The 26604-nt window shown below is 42.6% G+C and overlaps 1 protein-coding gene across 2 annotated transcripts in view; it reads right to left on the bottom strand.

Annotated features, from left to right (window-relative positions):
- OSGEPL1 (O-sialoglycoprotein endopeptidase like 1) overlaps positions 1-25680 on the bottom strand; it is a 28228-nt gene extending 2548 nt beyond the window's left edge. Inside the window, exons 1-6 of one of the 2 annotated variants that reach the window (XM_082261933.1) lie at positions 25451-25680; positions 23107-23287; positions 20906-21110; positions 16889-17034; positions 6253-6383; positions 4937-5008 (exon numbers count right to left, since the gene is read on the bottom strand). In XM_082261933.1, coding sequence (XP_082118059.1) covers positions 4937-5008; positions 6253-6383; positions 16889-17034; positions 20906-21110; positions 23107-23287; positions 25451-25650 — 935 coding nt within the window. In that variant the 5' untranslated portion in view covers positions 25651-25680. Of the gene's footprint in view, positions 1-4936; positions 5009-6252; positions 6384-16888; positions 17035-20905; positions 21111-22899; positions 23288-25450 lie in introns of both variants that reach the window. The other variant, XM_082261932.1, reaches the window with a different exon arrangement.
- Positions 25681-26604: the final 924 nt, after the last annotated feature.

A 26604-nucleotide genomic window follows, 5' to 3' on the forward strand; every position in this document is an offset into this window, starting at 1 on the left:
AATTCCAGCACAGACTTAGCACGGATTCAGAACCCAGGCAAACCTCTGTAGAGTCTGGTCAGTCAGGGCTATGTTGTCCACCAGAACTAGTGCTCAATATTCCCTCACCAGGAGGACATTTGTATACTGTATTTTACAATGCAGATGTCCTGTGAGCGCAGTTAGGCTAACAAAGGGGCAGCACTTTAGTGAATATCTGCAGTGGAAAATCTGAATGGCAGGACCACAAATTAAAAGTGCAGAGGGCACAGAGTAAAGGAATTGCTATATGAAGGCATGCAGATATGCATCCTTGATGCCTACAGAGGGCAGGCCTGATAGATTACACATTAAATTTCTGGTCCCGAATGAACACCTTTAGGGCCTTAAGAGTCAAGATGGGGCACATGCTCCATTTTGGTTTTAGGACTGAACAATTTGGAGTAGAATACCAGGAACAGGGACTAGAGCAATGATGCCCTTCTCCAAAAGACCCACCAGGGAGATCAGCTAATCTGTGTAGTAATACTGGCAGGTTGGAAGAAATGAACCAGGGAGGGGTCTGGGAGTGAAACTCTTGTAGCCACTGGAAACCACCTCCTGCACCTAAGCATCTGAGGTGCTGGCTGTCAAAGTGTCTGTAAAGGCTAACAAATACTCCCACTTTTGAAAGTGGGGGCACACCACTATAATGAAGACGATCCATCCAAGGATTTGGGGGACTAAGAAGGCCAGAATGTGTGAGTGGGCTTGGTGGCAGACTTGGATTTGGCTTTGGAAGTTGAGATCTGGGAGTACTAAAAAGGATTCATCTTGGTCTCCCTTGATGTGTGGGTCTTCCCAGAATGAGCCCTAGGCTTCTTTTGCTGAGAAAGATACAGTGGGGAAAATTATATGACCCCTTGCAGATTTTGTAAGTTTGCCCCCTTACAAAGAAATGAAGGCTCTATAAATTTTATCATAGGATTTTTTTTTAAATGATGGAGACAGAATATCAACCATAAATCCATAAAAAACACATAAGTGTTATTTATTGAGCTACAGTTCAGTGAGTAAAATAAGTATTTGATCCCCAAGAAAAACATGACTTCGTACCTGGTGGAGAAACCCTTGTTAGCAAAACAGGGGTAAGACGTCTCTTGTAGTTGGTTACCAGGTTTGCACACGTCTCAGGAGGGATTTTGGTCCACTCTTCTTTACAGATCTTCTCTAAATCCTAAAGGTTTCTTGGCTGTTGCTTGGCAACTTTAAGTTTCATCTCTCTCCATAAATTTTCTATAGGACCAAGGTCTGGAGACTGGCTAGGCCACTCCATGACGTTAATGTGCTTCTTCTTGAGATACTCCTTTGTTACCTTGGTGGTATGTTTTGGGTCATTGTCATGCTGGAAGACCCATCCATGACCCATCTTCAGTGTTCTGGCTGAGGGAAGAAGGTTCCCATCCAAGATTTTACAGTACAAGGCCCCATCCATTGGCCCCTCAATGTGGCAAAGTCGTTCTGTTCCTTTAGCAGAGAAACAGTCCCAGCATTTTTTTTCCTCCAAACACAGCAAGTCCCCCTCGTCAAGAGGGCACATGTACAGTCATGCCAATGAATATCTAAATTATTCAGAGAAAGCGCTGTGGTCAGATGAGACCAAAATTTTGCTCTTTGGCATTAATGCCTTGCCGTGTTTGGAGGAAGAAAAATGAGACTATGACCCTAAGAACACCATCCCTACAGTCCAGCACAGAGGTGGAAACATTACGGTTTGGGGCCGTTTCTCTGCTAAAGGTACAGACCTACCTTGCCGCATTGAGGGGCCAATAGATGGGGCCATGTATTGTAAAATCTTGGATGAGAACCTTCTACCGGCAGCCAGAACACTGAAGATGGGTCATGGATGGGTCTTGCAACATGACAATGACCCAAAACATACAGACAAGGCAACAAAGGAGTGGTTCAAGAAGCACATTAAGGTCATGGAGTAGCCTAGTCAGTCTCTAGGTCTTAATCCTATAGCAAATTTATGGAAGGAGCTGAAACTTCGAGTTTCCAAGTGACAGCTAAGAAACCTTAAGGCTTTAGAAAAGATCCGTAAAGAAGAGTGCACCAAAATCCCTCCTGAGATGTGTGCAAACCTGGTAACCAACTACCAAGAAACGTCTTACCTTTGTGCTTGCCAACAAGGGTTTCTCCACTAAGTAGGAAGTTATGTTTTTATTTGGGGATCAAATACTTATTTTTCTCACTGAAGTGCAAATCAATTTATAACATTTGTTTTACGTGTTTATTCTGGATTCTTGGCTGATATTCTGGCTCAATCACTTAAAATACACTTGTGATAAAAAATATAGACCCTTCATATCTTTGTAAGTGAGCAAACTTACAAAATCTGCAGGGGATCAAATAATTATTTTCCCCACTGTAGGTACTCTTGCCAATGGTGAAATCCACCTCACTCCTAGAAGAGCTATCAAGGGCGGCCCTAAAGACACATCCCTCGAATGGCATACAGAGCAACCGCTTTTTATATGAACTCCACCAATCAACACATAAAAGTGATCCGGCTCCTTCTAATGGCCTTTGAACACTCAGCTAGACTTTGCCAAATTAATGTCATGACCAAATAAGATTGCAGTGTATAAAGAGATTCTTGAAAGGGCCTCCAGTCGCTTGTTGGTGGGATCCTTAAAGATAGGTGCATTCTCTACTGGGATGGTAAACACTAAGACTGGATACTTCCAGCAGCACAGAGGGGACAGCCCACTTTTTAACAATGTTCTCCTCAAATGGGTACAAGGCTGGCAGACGTTTGGAGGTTTTTTCAGTCTCCAAAAAAGAAGACTTCAAACTGTGGTTGCACTAGAAATGTTTTGGTGATCATAAGACCTCCAAAGGAGCCTTAACTGGGAACAGCTCTTTTAGAGACTACAGGTTGTACCTCAAGTTTTAATGTGATGTGTACAACATAAATAAGAGCAGAGATTGTCTAAGTTTGGGAGTAATGGCAAAAGACTGTCTCCTCAAATGCAGGTTTGTCCATCACAGAGGAAAAAGTCTCAGCATCAGACAGTCTCTGTGGATAAAGATGCTAACAACACACTATCAGCACCTCACACAGCTGTTCGGAAGCGTGCTCAGCCAGCTTGTAGGCTGCACACTAGATATAAAAGAAATCCTGGATGATAGCACTCCAACCTGATCCACCTTATTCAAATATGATTAAATCCAAAAGGCAGAACAACATGCCAGATCAGCAGCTGCATAGCAGGAATCTTGGCTTAAAAAAAAAAAAGCTAGTGAAAAAGGTTTGACTTTTCTCAGCAGAGCTAGAGAAAGAGAAAAAAAAAAAAAAAAAACATACATCCTCCAAAAACATGATTGGAATAGGAGGGGTTATCCTGGGCTGGCGCCCAGGTTTTGTTTGCCAATGTCCAATCCTCCTATAGAAGGCAGTATAACCTGGCAATCTGTGAATTCCTGTGCCCCTCAATGAACCAAAAATAAATTCTTAAATTCTAAATATCTTTTGAAAAACTTTATTTGATATCTTCCAGTCAGTACCCAATAAACATTTCAGCTTTGCTCAAGTTAAACCATCTAACTTCTACTTGTAAAGTCACTGCATTGGAGTTTCTGGGTTTGCAGACCTGCTGTGGCCATTATAAGCCATTCTAATTGTTGACATTTTTGTTTATTTTGTTAAGGAGAATGCAGCACAATTAAACCCAAAACAGAAGGGGGAACAGAGGAGCTATAGCATGGAGATACAGCTTTTGGCTAATCAACAACTGACTCAGCCTGCCAGGCTCTATCTATAGCTGAAAATCGCTTTCAGGTAGACAGATTACATTTTATATATACTCCCAGCATCCCTCTGTCCAGGAGACTTCTATGGGGCTCTACTGCACAGATGAGGGCAGAAGACAGGGGACTTGCAGAGCAGGATGTAAACAATCCATAAAGACCATGGGTGTCGGATCTTGGTAAGTATGCATCTATGGAAGGGGAGGGTGGAACTAATTTTCTGAGGGTGCAGCGGCATAAAAATAGGGGCACTTTGTCTGGAAGTGCACTCACTTTTTAGGTAGCAAACGTTATCACATAAGTTTCAAATAAAGTTCACTTCCTTGCAGCCAAATTGACAATAATTACAGTAAACCCCCGTTATATCGCGGTTCAGTTTTCGTGGTCCCGGTATTTTGCGTTTTTTTTCTGTAAGACCTATTTATATTATTTTACGAATTAAATCATTGTTAATTAAATATTTTTGTGTTTTCCATTGCTCTTGCTCTGTCTGTCAGCATCCTTTATGTGTTTAAATGTTTTTCTATTGTTTTAAAAGTGTGTTTAAAGACCTTAAAATGCTTTTAAAAGTACAGTGACAGTTATAAAAACATGCCTAGAGTGTATTTGAATAGGGTATTTCTATTTTGCGGATATTCACTTATAAACGGGTGGGTCTGGAATGTAACCCCGAGATGGAGGGGGGTTTACTGTAGCCGGTAAATAAAATGTGAATAAAGTATATGTAAACCAATCATTAAAATGTAATATAAGCTTCCACAACAGCCTCCATTTATAAAGTTATTGGTACATAATTTAATAGTAGATTTTTAAAAATCTTTTTTTTTTTTTTACTTATTTAATTGTTAAATTAGACTTACCATATAGTATGTGACTTTTGCTTGCAATTCAGCTGCTAACAGTAGTTAGGTATTGTACTAAATAAGCCACAACGAGTACTTTAATAAAGTGTTTTTTTGCCGTTTGTGACAGAAATGTCAAAATCTCCTCAAAATGTTTGTGACTTATAGAAGAATTGCTGCCCTTTATCAATAAAGGAGGTAATCCTTTCACTATACTGTACATGTATATAAAAAAATTTGAATAACTGAGGGAGGAATGATACCTAAAGTAATTCTAAGTGTATGCTATCTTTTACTGATAGTTTGTGCTTTGTGAGTCTTACCTAGGCTCATAACGAATGTCAAACGCATCATTTAGAATCCCAGCACCAACACGCAACCTTTCAATACCATTCCTAACAAAGAAAGGAATCAGTGAACAGTATAAGAAATAAGGTAAAAAAATAGAGATTTCTAAGGTTACAGTATCCATCTATAGTTACAAAATGTCAGTATGATCTGTATCCATCAGTATGTAATGCAACACAACACCTAGACCACAATCATTATAAAACCAAGTACTGTGGTCTCGGGGAAAAAAATTCTGGCTGTAATTTACAAAAGGTACATTTATGGAAAAAAAAAAAAAATTATGAAGAAAAAAAAAACATCTGCCCATTGTAAGGTATGGTAATCTTTTTATATATATATATAAAAAAAATAAGTTTTATTAAACCCATATGCACACATAATATACACATACGTACATGCAGTTAAACTTGTTTGTCTACAATAGCCATCCACAGCTCCCTTTCTTTCCATGTGTTATATTTACCGGTCTCCTAATTTATTGAGATTGCTGTGTAGCGTTTTCTTCAAATTCTTTATCAGTGTGTTAATATCCATGTGTATGCATGCCACAATCTACTCCATTGGGACAAGAAAAGTAGAAATTCTCACTGGGATTAAACAGAAATTGCTGCACACATGTGTGGAAGGAGTTTGATCCAAAAGTAAAAAGTGTAAAGAGAAGGATGTGTAGTGCCAAGCAAGGTATACAGCAAAGTTCTTGGTAGAGCAGTAACAGGTAAATATAGGAGATAGAGAGGGGCTAGGAAAAGCCAACATATCCAATATAACAGTGTAACTGCACTAAACGTCTGCCAGTGAAAAGGTTAAAAACATAGCACCATAAGGGTAAAAATGTGACAGACATTTTTTTGGTAAGAGATATGAAAAGAAAGTAACTTAAAGCAGAGTTCCGGCCTCAAAATCAGTTCCGGCATGCCCAGAAGCTGTGCAGGGATGCCGTGCCTGCACCGGAAGGGACGAGCGGGGCTGGTGCAGTGCATTGTGGGACTCAGACGTCACGGAAGAGGACACGAAGAGGGACGCTGTGGCTTTAGCTGCCCACACCAGAGATGGCAGCGCTGGAGAAGAACTTTTCAAGGTAACTATTTCTTCTTACAGGTAAGTGCGACCCGGGACAGTTCAAAGGCTATCCAATTATGGAATGTACTAGCCCTCACTGTCCCGGGGGTATTTTTAGCTAAAATTGACCCCCGAGGCTGGAACTCCGCTTTAAGTTTAATGTTCAGGACCCTGTGGCTTTCTAATTTCTAATTCTGATTCTAAAAATTATATCAAAACTTTTTCTCACCAAGCAATCATGACACCATTGTCTGTGCAGAGGTGTGGAGGTGGACAGAACAATGACATTCCCATTCCATCTGTTAAATTTTGCAGCATTTTACGAATATATCCATTACTGGCAACCCCGCCAGATACAACCTAGAAGAAGAAAAGACAAATGTGTTACTCATAAACTCATGTATCCCCCTTGGTTAGCTTAAAAAAATAGCAATATACAGTATGTATGAAGAACAACACAGGTCCAATATCTTGACAATCTTTAATAAAAAAAATGTCAATATTGTGAGGCTCTTCTTCAGATAAGGATAAACAGTCATGGTGCTGTAGCACAAGTGCCATTCTTTACAGCTCTAATACACTCTCCCACTGGAGGGAAGGAGTAGATTATCCTGAACTGAGACCAGGAAACTACCAAGGCATCCAAGGCTAGTGGGATGTGGATTGCAGAGAGATCAGGCAGTGAGTTTCTATCCATGAGATTTTCTAGTTTGTTTCTTTCAAGGCTGCCAGACTCCTGGTGCCCCCACAGTGATTGATGAAAGCCACAGCTGTGGCATTGTCTGATTGCACAATGATTTGGTGTCCCTGTTAAAGAGGGGTCTGGTGTTGCAGAGACATCCAAACTGCTCTGAGCTCTAGGATTTTGATGGGGAGCTTGGATTCCACAAGTGACATATTCCCTTGACAGTGAGGGACTGGAACACTCCTCCCCATATTGAAAGACTTGCATCTGTTATCAATTCCCTGTGACAAAGATGTATACAGCCTTGTATACAAAAACCCAAATAATACTGCGCTAATAACCTTATAAGATGATAAGTGAGCAGCCAGCACAGCAGAAGACAATCTGTGTACAAAATGGAAACAAATAGTGTGGCGCTATTATATCTAGGATATCTCTAGTGATTGAGAAATAAATGTGCATAAATAGCAGGATAATAATGAATAACTGACAATAAATATCAATAACTTATCACCACAAAAAAACATAGTATAACTATAAAAAGTAATGAAACATAATACATATGATGCAGTGAATTGCAATTTAGTAAATGGTACATATTGAGTGTACCGTGACCCTATTAAAATTAAGTAATAAAAAAGAGAAAAAATAGAAGAAGAAAACTCACAAATCAAAAGTCCAAACTAATGTGGAGGCGTGAATATTCAATATGTGATCCAAGTGAATATTGAAAACAATGTGAATAGATCAAAAACCACCGACATCGACAAGGAGGCTTACCGGAGCAAATGGATCCAGATTGGCTTACGCATATTGGGTCAACACAGGCAGTGGTGTATATACACCTGGTATGGAAGGGAAGAAGGTGTTTGAAATCTCTCCCACCACTTTCCACTCTGTTCTCCACACCCTGGAATACTCCACATAATAACTCAATAAGGAATCCACCGAGTCACAATAAGACATTGATAAAATCTTTTCCAGTTACGCTCAATGAATGACTATCCAGAGGAAAAAGACAAAAAAACCTCCACATAGTGTAAAACGATACAGTAAAGTGTTTAGTTAAAAGGTTAAGAACACTTACAATTAGGTAGATAAAAGAGCTTTCAATATGGTATTCTGTAGGCAACATGGAACGCAAGGGCACAAATGGAGCTTGACCTGACATGTTTCGTCTAACAAGACATCATCTGGGGTATGCAACCATTCTTTGTCATTGCCTATATAAAAAGAACGTGACCCCAATTAAGACAGGTTACCTGTGATACCGCTGGACATAAGTATAAAACAATATCTCACCAGCAACTGGCGGACAAAATGGCGTTGGTGCGTGAGTACCAACCCCCACTTTGGAAGCGAGGCGCACACCGCAAACCTCACCAAAATGGCGTTGGTGTCTTAGTATCAAGCCTCGCTTTCGATGTAAAGCGTGCATGGCATACACCACCTTTACCGCCGAACTTCCGGTATCTGAAAATGGAACTCAAACTATTTAAGCCTCTCTCACGAACAGCAAATACAAATACAATGAAAGTAAAAAAGTTTAATATTTTTTTACTTTTATTGTATTCATTCTACATCAATTCTACCTAATACTTTATATAAATGTTTTCTATATATTTTTTGTTTGTCATTCGGGTCAATTTGGCACTGTGGCAATTAAGTATTTCCTCCGTAACTATAATGGAGGTTTGATAGAGCAAGCAAGGAGGTACGCAAGCGCCTCATGGCCCATGGAGAGGCTTGACGTGCTATTTCTCCACACACATACATACATGCACGGAATGACAAAGAATTGTTGCATGTGGAGGTTTTTTGTCTTTTTCCTCTGGATTTTAACCATGTCTTATTGTAACTCAGTGGATACCTTATTGAGTTGTTCCTATTGCTGGTGGATGTGGAAAATTCTGGGGTATGGAGAACAGAGTGGAAAGTGGCAGGAGAGATTTCAACCACCTTCTTCCCTTCCCTACCAGGTGTACTGTATATAAACCACTGCCTGTGTTGACCCAATAGGCGGTAAGCTTCCTTGATGTTGGTGGTGGTTGATCTATTCACATTGTATACAGCCATGGCCAAAGGTTTTGAGAATTACCAAAATATACATTTTCACAAAGTCTGCTGCCTTCCTTTTTTTAAATGGCAATTTGCATATACTTCAGAATGTTATGAAGCGTGATCAGATGAATTGCAAAGTCCCTCTTTGCCATGAAAATTAACTTAATCCCAAACACTGCATTTGTGAAAAAGGCTTCAGGGCGCCCAAGAAATTTCAGCAAGTACCAGGACCGGAAAAAACCTTGTCCAGGGAAGAAAAGGTAAGCGCTACCATCAGTCCTGTGTCATGCCAACAGTGAAGCGTCTTGAGACCATTTATGTGTGGGACTGCTTCTCAGCCAAGAACACAGCCATGAATAAACAAACATCCCAAAAACATCCTCCAAGAGCAACTTCTCCCAACCATCCAAGAACAGTTTGATGAGGAACAATGCCTTTTCCAGCATGATGGAGCAACTTGCTCCAAGTAAGTGGCATGGGGAACAAAACATCAAAATTTTGGGTCCATGGCCAGGAAGCTTCCCAGACCTTCATCCCATGAGAACTTGTGGTCAATTCTCAAGAGGTGGGGGAACAAGAAAAACCCCACAAATTCTGACAAACTCCAAGCATTGATTTTGAAAGAATGGGCTGCCATCAGGATGTGGCCATGAAGTTGATTGACAGCATCAATAACAAGACAATAGCAGAGGTCTTGAAAAATGTGATTTTTGACTTACCGTAAAATCCATTTCTCTGATGTTCATTGATGGACACAGCTCCTGATTCTTCCTAATCCTAACCACTGGGTTATACTACCCCCTACAGGAGTAGGACACTAGGCAGGAAAAAGCTTGACTATGCCTTTGGGCAGTCCCAGGGGGTATACACCAGCATTCAGCTATAGACACTCAGTTTTGTTACAAGCAGTGTCAGAAGAAAGCCAACTCCACAGAGGGGTGGGTGCTGTGTCCATTAATGAACATCAGAGAAATAGATTTTACGGTAAGTCAAAAATCCCATTTTCCTTTCATTCATTGGTGGACACAGCTCCTAATTCTTCTTAACCACTGGGATGTCCCAAAGCAGTGTCAAACATGAGGGGTGGGAAAACAGCAGAAAAAAATTCCTAAGGTTAACCACAGCCAACCAGATAACATGAAGCACAACCGTAACAACTGGAGCTCATCTGAAAAATACAATACACCCTCAAAGAGGACCAGACCCTCTAAACAGCAGCCTGCAAAACCTTGTGGCCAAAAGAAGCATCCGCAGATGCCAATACATCCATTTTTTTAAAACTTTGTGAAAGTGTGCACAGACGACCAGGTGGCCGCCTGCGAACCTGCATCACTGATCCCTGATGACCGAAGGCCCAGGAGGCACTAAGCGCCCCGAGTAGAGTGTGCCTTAACAGAGACAGGAGGAACATGACCCCTAATTGAATAGGCCTGAATCACTGTCTGTCTGATCCATATAGAAATGGTCGCAGCAGAAGCGGCCAACCCTTTTCGAGGTCCATCCGGGAGTATAAATAGTGAGTTTGACTCCCTTAAAGACTCTGTAGCTGCCAGGTACACCCCGATTGCTCGAACCACATCCAGGGAATGCAGCGCAATTTCCTTAGGATGTTTAGGCTTGGGACATAGGGAAGGCAACACAATGGCTTCATACAAATGGAAATCAGAGACGACCTTTGGAAGGAACAACGGACAGGGACGAAGAACTAACTTAGTTCTGTAAAACAACAGGTAAGGTGAACAACAAGATAAGGCCGCCAGCTCCGACACCCTGCAGGCAGAAGTAATAGCCACCAAAAAGGCCACCTTCTGAGACAATGTAAGCAGTGGAACCTCCCGATATTTTCAAAGAAAGATTCCTGGATAACTGACGACACCAATTTGAGGACCCACGGCGGTAATGGAGACCGCACTAGAGGAAGCGTCCAGCTCCCTGGATAAAGATACGCACCAAGGAAAGAAATCACCAAGGCCAAAACCTGGCCCTTGATGGTACTCAAGGCCAGGCGCTGCTCAACATCCCATTGGAGGGAGTCAAGATCCAAGCCACCGAAAAGGAGCAAAGGAGAACCCCAAAAGACTCACACCACGTACGTCTTCCAAGTACGATGGTAGATGTTCCTAGAGGTAGATTTTCTAACCTTTAACAGCGTAGTAATCACCAATTCAGACAAACCTCTATCCTTCAGCACCTGGCTTATAACAGCCAAGCCGTTAAAACCAGCGACTGAAAGCAGGATGGAAGATTGGCCCTTGGCACAGCAGATCTTCCCTGAGAGGAAGTCTTCAAGGAGCATCGGCGACCAGCCGTTTCAGATCGGCGTACCAAGACTGGCGATGCCCGTCTGAAGCCACTAGAAATACCAGAATCCCTTGCTGTCTCGATCCTGCACAGGAGTCTTAGCAGAAGTTTGAGAGGGGGAAAGCCATAAATCAGATGATATGGACGCCAAGGAGCCACTACTGCGTCTGAAGCGTCGGCCATAGGATCCCAAGACCATACCACAAACCTCTGTACTTTCCATGGACTGTGTACAGCAGAGAGTGCTGGAAGGTTCGTTCTGCCCACCTTAGAATGCCGGCTACTTTCTGTTTCGCCAGGACACTTCTTGTGCTCCCATGGTGATGGACATAGGCTACGGCCGTGGCATTGTCTGATTGAATTCGTACCGGACACCCCTAAAGACGAATTGTCCAATGATCCAGACAAAGATTGATTGCTTGGAGTTACAATACATTGATCGGCAGTCTGGACTCAGGAAGAGTCCAGACTCCCTGAGCACAAGCTGTGCCCAGGACCCCTCTCCTCCCAGACAGGCTGGCATCCGTGGTGACAACCGCCCAGTACAGGGGGAGAAGGATTTCCCTGTCAAAGTGCTAGAGAACTAAGCCACCTCTAGAGACTGGATTCTTGTCCCATTTCACAAGAATCTCTTTTTGCAGAGATCTAGTGTGGAACTGTGCAAAGGGAACACCATCAGGCCAAGCACGCGCATGCAAGCCCGGAGGGATGACCGTCAACTGACTGGACAACAGAAGCTGAATTGCCTTCTGCAATTTCTGGAGTTTTTCCAGAGGAAGCAACACTCTGGCTGAGGCCAAATCCACCCAGATAGTGCAGTTTTGTGGACGGAACCAGAAAAGACTTCTGAAGGTTCAGAATCCAACCAAACTCCCTCAGAGATCGCAGAGTAATCTCAAAGATGTTCATCAGAGCAGTCAGAGACTCTGCTGGCAGAAGAAAATCGTCCATGTACCCCAGTACCGCGATCCTCTGCTGATGCAACAATGCTAGCACCAGGGCCAACACTTTGTGAAGACCTGAGGAGCAGAGACGAGACCAAAGGTAAACGGCACAAACTGATAATGCTCCTCGCCCATGGCAAAGTGGAGGAAGCGCTGGTGACCAGCGCATATTGGAATGTGAAGGTAGGTGTCCTTGATGTTGATAGAAGTGAGAAAATTCCCCAGATGTAGGGACGCCACTACCATGCGGATGGACTCCCATTTGGAACTTCTGTACCCGCACAAGGCAGTTTAGCGCCTTGAAGCCCAGAATTGGACGTACCTTGCCTTCCTACCAGGGAACTGTAAACAGGTTTGAGTAAAACCTCTGAAAACATTCTGAAGCCGGAACGGGGACAATCACCCCCATGAAGTAACAAGTCTTGCACTGCCTCAAAGTGACCAGCAAAGAAATCAGCGAAGACATCCCCCCACCTCAGCTATGGGCGAGGGCGCCGCTTCATGCAGAGGAACACTTGTCCGAAGGCCTGGAAGAGCCCTCCCTGGCTTGCCAGACCAGGTCCTCTTGGAACCTCCGGGGGAGACCCTGAAGGACTTTATCCCTTGAGGGACAAAAAAGGCCTCTTAGGAGCTGAGAAGAATGGCCCACGACTATGAATGATGTCATCCAAGGAAGCTCCAAATAGGCGATTCCCCACAAAGGGTAGATCGGATAAGGCCTTCTTAAAAGTCTAGTCTGCAGACCAGCATTGTCAGATACGACGCCGAAGGACCACTGGCTATACAGAGAGCCTAAAATCAAAGGAGCCACATCCAAAGAGGCATCACGGATAAACTGTAGCCCCTGGATCAACTGATCCGCCAGCTACGCAAAGGCAGGGGGAAGCCGTTTACCCTCTAGGTCCCAGCGTAAAGGTTTAGCCCACTCATCAGAGTTTGCGACACCAGGGCAATAGAAAAAAATGGCCTAAGCCGAACCAGCCATAGTGAAACATATGGCAGGCCAGAGCCTCGGCTCTCCTATTAACCAGATCTTTAAAGGCCAAGGACTCCTCAACCGGAAGTAAGTTTGCTTTATTTAACTAGGAACCTGGCGAGTCCTCTACAGGTAGGACCGTCCACTTTTTAAGCAGGGAATCCTTATAAGGATACCGCATAGCAAAATGCTTAGGGTGCATTTTGAATGTATGTCAAAGTATGTGGGAAAGGGGAACACCCCTTTCACAGTGGAGACTGGCGCCTCCGATGCAGCATCCTTGCCGTGTTTAAAATTTTTCACTCTGACACAATCAGTGCATCCACCAGCACCTTTTCATGCACGATTAGAGCAGCAGAGGAAACATCCTCACTGGCCGAGCACTTAGGGTGCATGGACATAGACCCAGTAGTGCAACTCCCACCGAAACAGATTCAGGATCTGATGGACAGATGAGGCAGGGGAGGGCAGTCGACGCTATATACTAAGGTCACCTGGAAAAACATAACAATCAGGGGAGGGCCGCCGACCCAAGGTCCACGATTTGACCACCTTCTGGGCCCAGCAAAAAACAAGGGGGTCACCCTCCGAGCCCCTCCATAGACGTGCACACAATAGGAAATAAAAGGGTCCTCCCGCCGTGACGCGGACGCACAGGCAGGGTATCCTGATGGTCCCTGAAGACCTAAAGACCCACAGTGACCACTGAATTTTTAGAGGGCTGGGGGAGGTGGAGGGGAACTCGGGGTACCACTGTCCCAGAGAGGAAAACTATTGCCAGGACCAGAGATCCCAGCTGTGGTAGCTGAGTCAAAGCATTGATTATCAGTGCAGGTCCATCAGTGGTGCCCACCAGTGCCCACCTAGCGTGCCAATCCATGCCCACCAGTGCCCATCAGTGCGTTCATTCGTGCCTAGTGCCCATCATTGCCACCTATCAGTGCCCATCAGTGCCCATCAGTGCGTCCATTAGTGCCTAGTGCCCGTCATTGCCACCTATCAGTGCCCATCAGTGCTGCATATGCAGTGCCGCCTATCAGTGCTTCATATTAGTGCCTTAGCAGTGCCACTTCATCAGTGCCCATCAGTGCAGCCTCATCAGTGCCCATCAGTGAAGGAGAAAACATACTAATTTACAAATCTTTATGTCAGAAACAAAGAAAAAAAAATATTTCAATATTTTCAGTCTTTTTTGTTTAGCAAAAAATATAAAACCCAGTGGCGATCAAATACCACTAAAAGAAGGCTCTATTTGTGGGAAAAAATGATAAAAATGTAATATGGGTACAGTGTTGCATGACCGCGGAATTGTCAAAGTGCGACAGTGCTAAAAGCTGAAAATTGGCTTTGGCAGGAAGGGGTGAACGTGCCCTGTATTGAGGTGGTTAAAAACTGCATTTTGTATTTACTCGGGTTATCTTTGTGTAATATTGAAATTTGTTTGATGATCTGAATCATTTAGGTGTGACAAATATGCAAAAAAAAAATCGGGAAGGGGCAAATTTTTCACATCACTTTATATAGTTCAAACTAAAAAATATACCAAGGATTCTCTGATATGGAAGGATCAACCACAGGAATATACCACTTCTTTGCAAACTCTTTTTTTAACTTGATTGAGTTCAATAAAAATCCTGTCTGGAGTGATCCAATCTCCATAGACCACTCATTATTTCTGATCATGAGCAGAGAATGTTCTGAAAGATTTTGAAGGTCTTTTTGTATCCAAAGGGGCATGGCGAGATAAAGGAGAATTAGGCATAACAATGCCAAGGCTTTTGTGGATGGCAGCAGTGAACTTTTCTACTTTAGCAAGCATGTTGTGTGCACCTCTCTCTCCATATAGCAGCATTCTGGAGTAGAAAGCTCTTTTGCAGCTTCTTCTAATACTGCCTTTATATCCTCTTCATTCTATTCTGTCTACGCCATCTAGGACAGGCAAATTGGGATCTGACTCAGGTAGAGAAACTGAAGGAAAAAAGCGGCATTGCCAAAATAGAAAAAAAAAAATCTATACCAGACCCTTAGGGCTCTTTCACACGGGCGTTCCTTTTTTTTTGCCCGATCAGGTCCTTTTTTTTTTTTTTGTAACGGACACGGATGACACTTGTGTCATCCGGTCCGTATGTGCGTTTTTCATCCCATCCGTTTGCGGATGAAAAACTGACATAATGCATGTCTATGTAAATACGGATGTCTGCGGATGACACCACTGACATCCGTTTTTGCTTCAGTTCCGTTTTTTGAAAGGAAGAAAAAATAGGGTTCTCCTCCGTTCAAAAAAACTGAACTGAACTGAACTGACAAAAAACGGATGTCAGAGGATGATCATCCGATGACATCCGTATTTACATAGAGATACATTATGTCCGTTTTTCATCCGGAAACGGATGGGATGAAAAACGGACATACGGAACGCCCGTGTGAAAGAGCCCTTATCCGAGCATGCAGCCTGGCAGGCCAGGAAAGGTGAGGGGGGGGGGGGAGCATTACGGCCAGCTCCTCTGCTCTAGTAATCTTTCCTTCACTGTGTAAATGTTTTTGGAAAATGAAGCCTGCAAATACCTTATTTTTGATCTTTTCTGGCCGGTCACAGCGTTCACATGACCTCCCCGGCTGACGACAGAGGGGGAACTCAGCTCCTCCCTCTGTAGCCCGTATATCGTAGGAATAGAGCAGCCGGAGGTCACATGACCATCCATCAAAGATAAGGTATTTATAGGCATTGTTTTAAAAAAAAACATCTACACAGTGTAGGAGAGATTAACAAAACAGAGGATTAGCTGTAATTGTTCTTTACCTTAACAACCACTTTAAGAAATGTCAGGTGGCGGAGCAGCCAAACGGTGGGAGCCTTTGGCGCAAGCAGAGCTTTTTCGTTTTTTTTTTTTCTATTTCAGTCGGCGGTGGATGTCTTGATTGATGATGGATCTACACCTGGGTTTTTTTTTTTTTCTTTATAAAGGAATTGTCAAAAACTCCGTCTCTATTTTTATTTCTTTTTGCCCCAAAGTACCCCTACTCATTCACATGGGAGCGGACGGGACCTGGGCCCAAAGCAGGCTTGTTGCTCCCCTTTCCTGGCCTGCCAGGCTGCTTGCTCAGATAAGAGTCTGGTATGGATTTTTTTTTTGGGGGGGGGGACCCCACGCCCTGTTGTTCACAATTTTTTATTGCCGGCAATGTTATTGTTTTTTTTTACATTCAGTTGACAGCTGATAGGTCATCCGTTGTTAGGGACGTGGCAGCCGGCTTCCTGGCCTGTTCCTTAACCAGCTAATGTTAAAGATGCCGTAGGCCGCCTGCTCCGTAAATCTGCATCTAAACTGCCTCTAAATCGCAGCTGAACTGCTGTTTTGGAAATTCGCAGTAAAAGCTTGCAATCTCACCATCGCGAACAATGCAGGCCTAGTGACTATCATTGTACAAGAGGAGGGCGAGGGCATGCCCACAACTGGGATCAGCAGAGAAAAGAGTAAAGCACCAGAAACCTGCTGGAGCAATGAATAGGGTAAGTATTATAGCTTATTCCTCTACCACTAGACTTAGACAGCAGTTAACCATTACAGTGGGGGGTTAGAGTTGAGCACTGCTACTGCAATTTATTTCACAAAAGCCTCAGCTTTAAAGGACAAAGAAATATGATCAGAGCATATATTTGTAGTGATGAAAACCTGTAAATGAATTTCTCCACCAACATTCAGCAGAAATGAAAAATCTGAACACATAACATCAAGATTGTTTTTTGTGTGGGTGCCAGAGCTGCCAACATTATTGCATACATAGATAACAGAAGGGGCAGTTCACCTTAGGCAGATATAATTAAATGATGTCACGGTTCTCTGACAAGGTCGGGACATGCAAAAATGAGGGAAAGGAAAATAGCCAGACTTCTCACCAAGGATGCATTCAATGGTAAAAGATGTTCCTGCTTGCAGAACAGAATAGCTCGTTGTGTTCGCTTGGTGATATGGTGGGCCACAGCATGCTGGAATGAAGCAGCAATGTCAGCTGCACATGAAACAACAGCTCCCTTTTCTATACCTGTTGGATAAAGAGTGTTATTAAAGAAGAGTAGAATGTCTTTAAAGACAATCGGTCTGGAATGGGCATTTGTAAAAATCTGTATATCCATTCTTAGGTAGTTATAATAGTGCAGTTTTGCCTCTTAGTGTCACTAGAGACAAGTTCTATTCTTTTTTTTAGTTTTGGATGGAGTAGAGAGGGATTAGAACACCTGTCAGTTTTTATTGCGGTCTGTGCCCTTATTGCGGAGATACAACCTTCTTATTTGTCCAATTTAATGTTATCATTGAATGTGAAAATAGAATAAAATTCCAGATTTTGTGTTGACACCAGAACAATAATAGAGGAGAAATCTTTTAATCGGGGGAGGGATTTCCTCTCACTTCCTGTTTTGGTTAAGGGATAGGAAGTGAAGGAAAGTCTTCCCTTTGGGACACAGATGGCAAAAAAAAAAAAAAAAACTGACTGGGTATATACTCTCCCTATCCAAAATTAAAAAAAAAACTAAAAAAAAAAAAAATGTTTGCTGTTAGTGACACTTAAAATATGTTTATGCTGTTACTGTTCTATTTTTGATTTGTATTTGTAAAGCTGGCCCACATAGTGCTTGAATTTTGGTCGCTTCTTGATGATGCCTTTATGGCTTACGCCTGTTGACCCTATCGCCAGTGATTTTAGGATTGAAAAATCAAAGGAGCCAGTCAGAAAATTGTTGGCCAAATAGTGGCTGCATCCAATCAGCAGTAGGAGTCTGCCAGAATAAAATAGTCCAGCAGAAGGATTAGGCAGGCCATAGATGATTCCCCGTGTTGATGAGGGAATCCTTCTCGCAGAGCTATTGTGTTCTCTTGGCGAGGGGGGGGGGGGGCACGGGAAGCTGTCCCTGCCAGCAGAACATAGTAATTATTGCTAGAAGCTTTAACCGATTGCAATAATCACATGTAAAAATCTGACATGCTGGTTGTACCCGAGTTGATCGATAAAACAAGACAGGGGAGGGTGGGCAGACTTTTAAAGGATAACTTTATTAATAATACAGTTAACTATAAACCTCAGATAAAATCAGATGGACAGTAAAAAACATGTTACCTCAATGGGTACCTTTGCTATACATCTCTGCACAATCTATTCTTCAATGTCCCAGAAAGGGGGCATACATATATCCCCACAGCACAGCCTGAGAGGGCCCCCTTTTCCTTCTATATACCCCCGCTTGATGCAAACATCCATCATACAAACGGTGTCGTGTGTGGATCATGCATGTGCAATACCAATATTTGGGGGAGGCATGTGCCAGGCACAACCAAGCTCTGGAGACCACCCTGTGATCCAGCCAGTTCCCTCCTAAATCCACACCCAGATTTAGGGGGAGGGTGGCTTGATCACAGGAGCTAGCTCTCTTGTTTATGTATAAAATGGTCACCGCCTCTCGCCTCTCCACCGCGCCCAATCAGAAAACACTTTGTATTTATCCATAATATGCAAAGGATTCTCTGAATGACGGCCGTGCTGAACAGCTGACCTCCTGTGTTTAGAATATAGCAGGCCAGCCACTCAGCACAGGACCCGGAAGCAAATGAAATGAAGATCGCTGGAGTGTCTACTCTAGTGATTTTAACCACTCCCCCCCCCCCCCCCCCGTCATATAGCAAAATGATGGGCGCAAAGTGGTTGTCCCATCCTGACTGGGCATCATATGATGTCCAACAGGATAGGGCATGCAGAGCAGGGATCGGTGGTGTAGTGTGTCACTCTGACACACCGCATCTCTGATCCCGGTAAAGAGCCTATGACGTAGGCTCTTTACCTTGTGATCAGCTGTGTCCAATCACAGCTGGTCACATAGTAAATAGGAAGTGCCGTTGATCGGCTTTCTTCAGTTCGCGCCTAACAGCCGCGAGTAGAGGAGAGACGATCAGCGGCTCTCCTGATGGGGGGGGGGGGATCTGTGCTGGTAATCAGAGCATTGATTACCAGTGCAGACCCTTGGGGGATGCCACTAGAGCCACCAGGGATTGCCCACCCATGGCCACCAGGGATGCCCACCCATGGCCACCAGGGATGCCAATCAGTGCTCAGGGAGCCTTACATGAGCCTCATCAGTGCTGCCCATCATTGCCATCTATCAGTGCTGCCCACCAGTGCCCACCATTGCCATCAGTGCTGCCCACCAGTGCCCATCAGTGTCGCCTATCAGTGCCACATATCAGTGCCACCTATCAGTGCTGCATATTAGTGCCTCATCATCAGTGCCACACCATCAGTGTCACCTCATTAGTGCCTGTCAGTGTGGCCTCATAAGTGCTCGTCAGTGCGGCCTCATCCATGCTCTTCAGTGCATGAAAAAACTATTTATTCCATTTTATAACATAAACAAAAAAACTTTTTTTTTTTTTTTCAAACTTTTCGTTTTTTTATAAATTTGTTTAGCAAAAAAGAAAAAAAATTGCGTTGATCAAATACCACCAAAAGAAAGCTCTATTTGGGGGGAAAAAAATTACATAAATTTGGTTTAGGTACAGTGTTGCATGACTGCGCAATTGTCATTCAAAATGCAACAGGGCTAAAAGCTGAAAATTGGCCTGGGCAGGAAGGGGGTGAAGTGCATTCACATTCATAAATAAACACAGTCTTAAATAGTGCTCGTGCAGTGGATAAATTAAAAAACAGTTCAACAGTCTATTAAGTGAGTCCGTGATTTAAAAAACAATATGAAATAGTTGATCTCCAATGGTTAGAATAAGGTGCTTGCAGTGCTTTTTTGGGGGTGATGTGGGTGATGGGCAAAAACACACAGGTGCACCCCTCCAATTGCTCCCGTACTCACCGGAGGTATGTACCCCTACGGATTTGTGGCCCCTACTGCTTGGATGCCCGTCGTTATTACTATTTATGTGAGTACCTGACTTATATACCTTACAATAAAGTGATTTTATATAACGGTACATCACTATATTGGCACTTCTTTCTTGTATATCACCATCGTACACACCAAAGAGAAGATCCTATCACCCGGTAAAAAAGGGGGTTATCCCCTCCCCCCTTCCATAGGAGTCGTATAAAGACCACGCTGCAATAAGGCCCGTTACCCCTGTAGGGGTACATACCTCCGGTGAGTGCGGGAGCAATTGGAGGGGTGCACCTGTGTGTTTTTGCCCATCACCCACATCACCCCCAAAAAAGCACTGCAAGCACCTTATTCTAACCATTGGAGATCAACTATTTCATATTGTTTTTTAAATCACGGACTCACCCAGCAACTTAATAGACTGTTGAACTGTTTTTTAATTTATCCACTGCACGAGCACTATTTAAGACTGTGTTTATTTATGAATGTGAATGCACTTTATCTATATTTCTAGTTTATGTTATATTAAGTGTGATTTTATATTTACATTTGCATTTCTTGAGAATAGCAGACACCATATTTATGCACTTTGCACCAAACCACTTTAAAGACACCCTCACTAATTCATATATTAATTTTGATATTATCTTCACACTGGTATTTTATTAATTTGCACCCCTGCACCTTAAATCAACCATATTTATTGAGACCATCTGTTATTAGGCAGCGCCACTTTACCTCACCTTACCTATAGATCCTGATATAGCCTTTTCGGACATATTTTGAGGTAGGCTGCAGCCTTTTCCTACCGTCCATAAGCGCAGATCTTTTTCTTTCCAGGAAGGGGGTGAAAGTGCCCTGGATTGAAGTGGTTAAGCCAGGTATGGCACATTCATAGTTACATTGCTCCGAGCTGGAGCAATGTAACTGAATATAATATCCATTCCTGGAATTCCTCTTTAAAAACATGTAAAATAAAATAGTGCCATCTAGTGGCCATAATGCAAAATGTATCTGAAATATTACTCTGTCCTCACTTACCTTCCATATCTTCCATTTTCTGAATAATACAATTAAAGTAGTTTCGCAGTCCAGCAAAGGAGAAGTTGCAGTCCTGGTATTGTGAGATTGGTCGAATTTCTTTACAAAACGTTCTATCTCCAAACTGAGACAAGTGTTCTATTGCTTGTCCCCCACTCATAGAAGAGCAGTCAGGATGTTTAATCAGTGAAAGGCGTCTGGCAACCTGAAGCATAACACACATATCATGAATGACAAAGTATACACCGCACCTCTGTCCAGGTGAAAAAGATATTAAACTTTCTAAATTCACCTTTAGGAACATGTTACACCCATATATAGGGTGTAACATGTAACTTGTTCCTAAGTACCCATTTCCCACCCGAGTCCCATCTCATGTGATAGCATGTGTAGGTTCCTCTCCCCCACAGCTGCTATAGCATTTAAATTTGTCCCGGCTTTTCAGGGCTCTTCTTCCACAGCCATGGCATAGATATCTGTGAATGAATAAACTACAAGTCTTGTCTGCCACTGTGCACTCATTGTCCACTGACACCCCCTCTATCTTTCCTTATGGAAGCACAGGCAGAGAGCTGGAGGAAGAGCGGGAGCCTTATATTAAACCCGTGATCTACCGATTGCGGGTGTAATGCTTTGCAGATTCCAGTGGAAAAAAAACGAATAAATGCACATTTTTCTTGCAAAAATATATGCATTTATAATGTTTTTCGAAAAAAAAAATGGCCAAAAGGCAGGCTCCTTATAGCAAAAGATGCGCATAAAGGAAACTTATCAGCCAGCTTTTATTCTCCTATGAAAGTAAACTAAACTGTGTGTGTGAAGCTGGGTTTACATTTCTGGCATGGTCCCAGTGTTCTGGGATGGGTGACTCCCATGCATGCACAGGAGTGATGTCATCCCACGCTGGCCAATCAGCATGGCTGAAATACAGCACCCAAAAGAAGCAGGGGGGGGGGGGGGGAGATGCTGGTGCAGAACCATTCAGGCATCAGACAGTTGGAACAGAGGTATTTTTAACTTTAGCTCCCACAAGATAAACCAAATTTATTTGAATTTAGTTATAAGTAAATTAACCCTGTTTCCTTTAGCTAATAATGGCTGAGCAGTATTATCAGTAACAGTTCTTCCAAGGACCAGCTAATCAGGTATTCCGGGTTCAGTAAGAAAGGTTTCTAGAAAAACAACACAAAGTTCACATAACTGTGCACTTTACTATTATTTAAAGCAGTGGTCCTCAACCCTGGCCTACAGGGCCCACTAACAGGCCAGGTTTGCAAGATAACTGAAATACATCCCAGGTGATATAATTTGCTGCTCAGTGATTGCAGTATTCTAGTCTGCATCTCCCCAAGGTAATACTTAAAATCTGGCCTGTTAGTGGGCCCTGAGGACCGGAGTTGAGGACCACTGATTTAAAGTGTATGTCTGGCCAAAACATTTTGTATACATTTTGTACAGAGGACAGAGTAAGGACAGATTAGAAGACCATCTGGTTTGCTATCTAGGGCTCCCTTAGAAAGACTTCCTTTTGCTATCTGTCCTGCGGACATTTTACCAGAAAGGAAGAGAGGGGAGCTATCCAACAGCAACATAGACAGAAAGAAAATGCTTTTTAGTGGAGTGGTGAAAGGCTGGAACATATTTGTATTTCTTTCAGTGTCTCTTTAGCAGATTCTCCTACATTTGCTGTCTGGGGAAACTGCTGTCAGCAGGATAGAAAGTGAGGAAAAGTCTTTCCATTAAAGCCCTGGACAGCCTTAGAAGATAAATAAAGGAAAAAAAAAATGAGCAGATGAAAAGGTTTTGAAAGTCATAGAATAAAGGTCTTCAGACAGTTATGAGGTAGTACTGCGTGCTGCATGAATGTGTATAACTTAAGCAGTCCCTGCACAAGGAATACACATGCAGCTTTCATGTGTTTCCATATGTTTAACACTTGTAACACACTTAGTTTACTTCAGTTGTACATTTTTCTATAAAATAAACTAGAATACCTTGTCCAAAGAATCACCTGGTGCTTCATCTAGTGACTGTCCAAGCAGCAAAAAATCTGATACGCCATTGGCTACAGCCAGAAGACAATGTCCTCCTGAAATCAGCAGTACCAAGAATGGGAACTCTACTGAATGCAACAACCGAACAGTCAAGGCATGAGCTTCCATGTGGTGTATAGGTATAAAAGGCTTTTTGTACTGTTTTACCAGATTTAAACTGTAGATTAGACCAACTCCAAGGCTCAGAGCCAGTCCAGGCATCACTGTTGTGGCAATAGCTGAAAGGTTACTTGCTGAAATCCCACTAGAAATGATGGCTTCATTAACAACTCTATCAATATTGTCTCTGTGAAGCTGCTGTGCTACTGATGGAATAATGCCACCCGTCCTGTAATGGAAGATATTAAAAAAGAAAATCATACTTTATAGCCACACAATGAAAAACAACACTGCAGGAAGAAGAATTTGGTTGAAATGTGTAGTTTGCTCTAAGTTTATAGTACACCTGTCATAAGAGATGAACAGAACCTGCCGTTTGTTGGCTTCCTTCTGAAAATGCTAAAGGCCTGGCCGTTTCTGGCCTCAGTTACAGACTAAAACATTAGATAACATTGAACTAGAACATTGCACAAGCTTGATTTTCTTGAATGGCCTCACTGCAGACTAGCAATGAGACTAGTCATAGCTGGGGCACTTTTTTAAGACAACATCGAGTGCTAAGAAACTCTTCTACAGTTTTTGTAGCTGCTGACTTATTTTTTACACAGGAAACTGAAACTCCTCTTTTAAGCTGAACTACAAGTATGTATTTTATTTTTTTGTAAAATTTCATTGGTCCAGATTGGACCAATGTAAGTATGCATATGCCTTACCCATGGGACCACAGTGGAAGCAAAGAATCTCTGCAGTAATCCCCACTGTCTTCCAGGGTCCATGCCAAGCGGCTGCCCTGCTGCATAGTAACGATAGGGGGTCGTTTACTTGGCACGGGCACCATTTACAGGACTCATTGCGTCTTTTTCTCAATGAATGCAAAGGGTTCTTTGATTGGACAAGGTGGAAACTGTGATATCACTGCCCCACATCTCCATCTTGCCCAATCATAGAATGCCAGAGAATGATACATAAAATCCAGACCTGGAGTTCAGCTTTAAAAGCAACTTGCCAGGGTAGTAATGCCGAAGTTGTAAATGATGAGGCAATCAGAGTGTTTTAGGCCACCTGACATTTGAAAGTTGCTGGATATTTATTGAGTGTTCAGTGTATAATGTCAGTTAGTTCATAGGCAACAAGTCTCCAACATCAGCTGACCTCTCAACTAATATCACTGCATTGTTCCATCTCCAGTGCACACCGCGGCCATTTAATTGTGCTGCCACCACTATAGCCCAAAGGATTTGAGACTAGTACCTGAGGTATCAAGAATGCTACCTCCAAATTAAAAATGTAAGAACAGCCATGATTTCAATTTTAACAGTAACAGATGAAAAATATTTTCAATAGGTTGCCACAGCTTAGGTATAAAGTGCACTGCTGCTGGGTGAGGGGTGACCAAGTTACCCCACATTACTTCCACCCCAAAGTGAAGACTTCCAGTACAAAAGCAAAATTAAAGGCAAAACAGTGCTGTAGCACTGGCCAAATTTAAAGGCTTACTTAACTATGTTCTAGTGCTTGCCATTGTCCACCAAGCCGCTGTCCTCTCTCAAAATGGATGGAAAAAAAAGAATTCTGTAATGCTTACCTGGCAACCTCAGAAGGTTCCCTCCAGATACAGATAACAGGTCAAAGAAAACTTACTACATTCAGAAAAAAAGCGTGTGGCCCTGCTCCCCATCTGATCAGTAAATAGGGCTGCGCATTACATAAGGGACCAACAGGGGTCAGGAGGTGGGAGGGGTGGGGTATGGTTTGATTTTTACAGTAAGTGAAGATTTGCATTTCACTTACGCTCCCTATATATCTGGATTACTGTACTGATTGTTCTATCATACAATTTTCTCTGGTAAAGGTAACCACTGAATGTGCATTTCTTCAGCTTAACCTGCTCAGGTTTGTGACAGGTGAAAGTCAAATTTAACTTGAACACAAAACAATGACTAGCTGAAAGTTTGCAAATAGAGCTCTATTCATTTGGAAATATGCATATTTTCTGCATAGAATGCAGGTTCTTAATGGTAGAGCTAGTAGACAATCCTGTGTAAAATACAAACCTAAAGCTCTCACCTTTAGATGCCTACAATTCTTCTGACTTAATGCATGTATACATATATACAAGTAAAATCTGCAGATATGCAAGGTCTGGACACAACTGTGTCCTGCTTTTAATTTACACCACTAAACACGGAGCGCATATTCGTTTGTAGATGTCTGTATGGCCCCAATGATTCCTATAGTGCTGCACTTAGATGTGTACAAAACTATGCTGTATGCATTTAAATGCAGCATTTAGGTTGCTCGTGTGAATGAGTCCTAGTTATGCTATATAACAAAGGACATATACTTTATATATCATTTCGTTTATCATCCATAACAGAAATACACTACTCACTTTAAATGAATATCTTTCTGAGATTGGATGGCTTCTCCGAGTATCTTTCCATTTTCATCCACAACTGCAGCCCCAGTATCATCACAGCTTGTTTCTATTCCCAGAACTACTCTGGGGTATGTCACCATGGAACGCACAGATAGAAGTCCTTTATAAATAGCCAGGGAAGTCCTCTGCATATTACAAATGAATCGAGCCATCCTTTACTCTGGGGGTTCATCTGTATTTGTGGAAAATCTAAAAAATACAATAAGATTATACTGTATGTTAACAAACTACTTCCATTACACATTTACTTCATCATTTGGGAGAACCACTTTAAATAAAATGGTCTGTCTACAGGAAAGGTGCCACTGCATGACACATTGGCTTTTTCCAGTCCTTAGCACTCAGTTTCGAAAAGTATAACTAAAGGCAAAACTTATTTTAGTTTTGGATAGATTAGAGAGGGTTTAGAACACCTGTAAGGTTTTTACCGCTGTCTATGTCCCCTTAGCCTTGGTTCACACTGGAATGCCGTGTGGGAAAACCGCAATCTGCTCACATTTCCTGCACTGCATTCAAATCGCACTGCCCTTGCCATCTGCAGCGGGTGCCAATGCAATCTTAATGACATCCCAAAAGCAGGTCGCAAAAGCAGTCCAAACTACTAGCATTTAGCATTTCTGGTAGGATCAACAAGTATTTTTTGCACTTATTAAACAGATAAAACACCTCTAAAGCGTCTCCACAAAATGGCGGACATGGAGGAACTAATCGCAACGACACAGGACAACCCCTCCAAATTCACAAACATGTGCAATTGTTGGACCTACTTCTAAACCACACCAGAATACTGAAGACTTCTGGAAGACCCTCTGTGACTGACTTACCAAGATACACTTGGTCACAGAGGGTCTTCCAGAAGTCTTCAGTATTTTGGTGTGGTTTAGAAGTAGGTCCAACAATAGCATGTGTTTGTGAATTTCCTCCATGTCCGCCATTTTGTGGAGACGCATCAGAGGTGTTTTATCTGTTTAATAAGTGCAAAAAATACCTGTTGATCCTGCCAGAAATGCTAAATGCTAGTAGTTTCTTATGATCATTGTCTGTGCTGCATACACTGGGTATTAGACAGCCCACTTTATACCACTGTGTTTCTCCAATCATTAACA

Source organism: Pelophylax lessonae (genome assembly GCF_965119305.1).
Source record: "Pelophylax lessonae genome assembly, chromosome: 6".
NCBI lineage: Eukaryota > Metazoa > Chordata > Amphibia > Anura > Ranidae > Pelophylax > Pelophylax lessonae.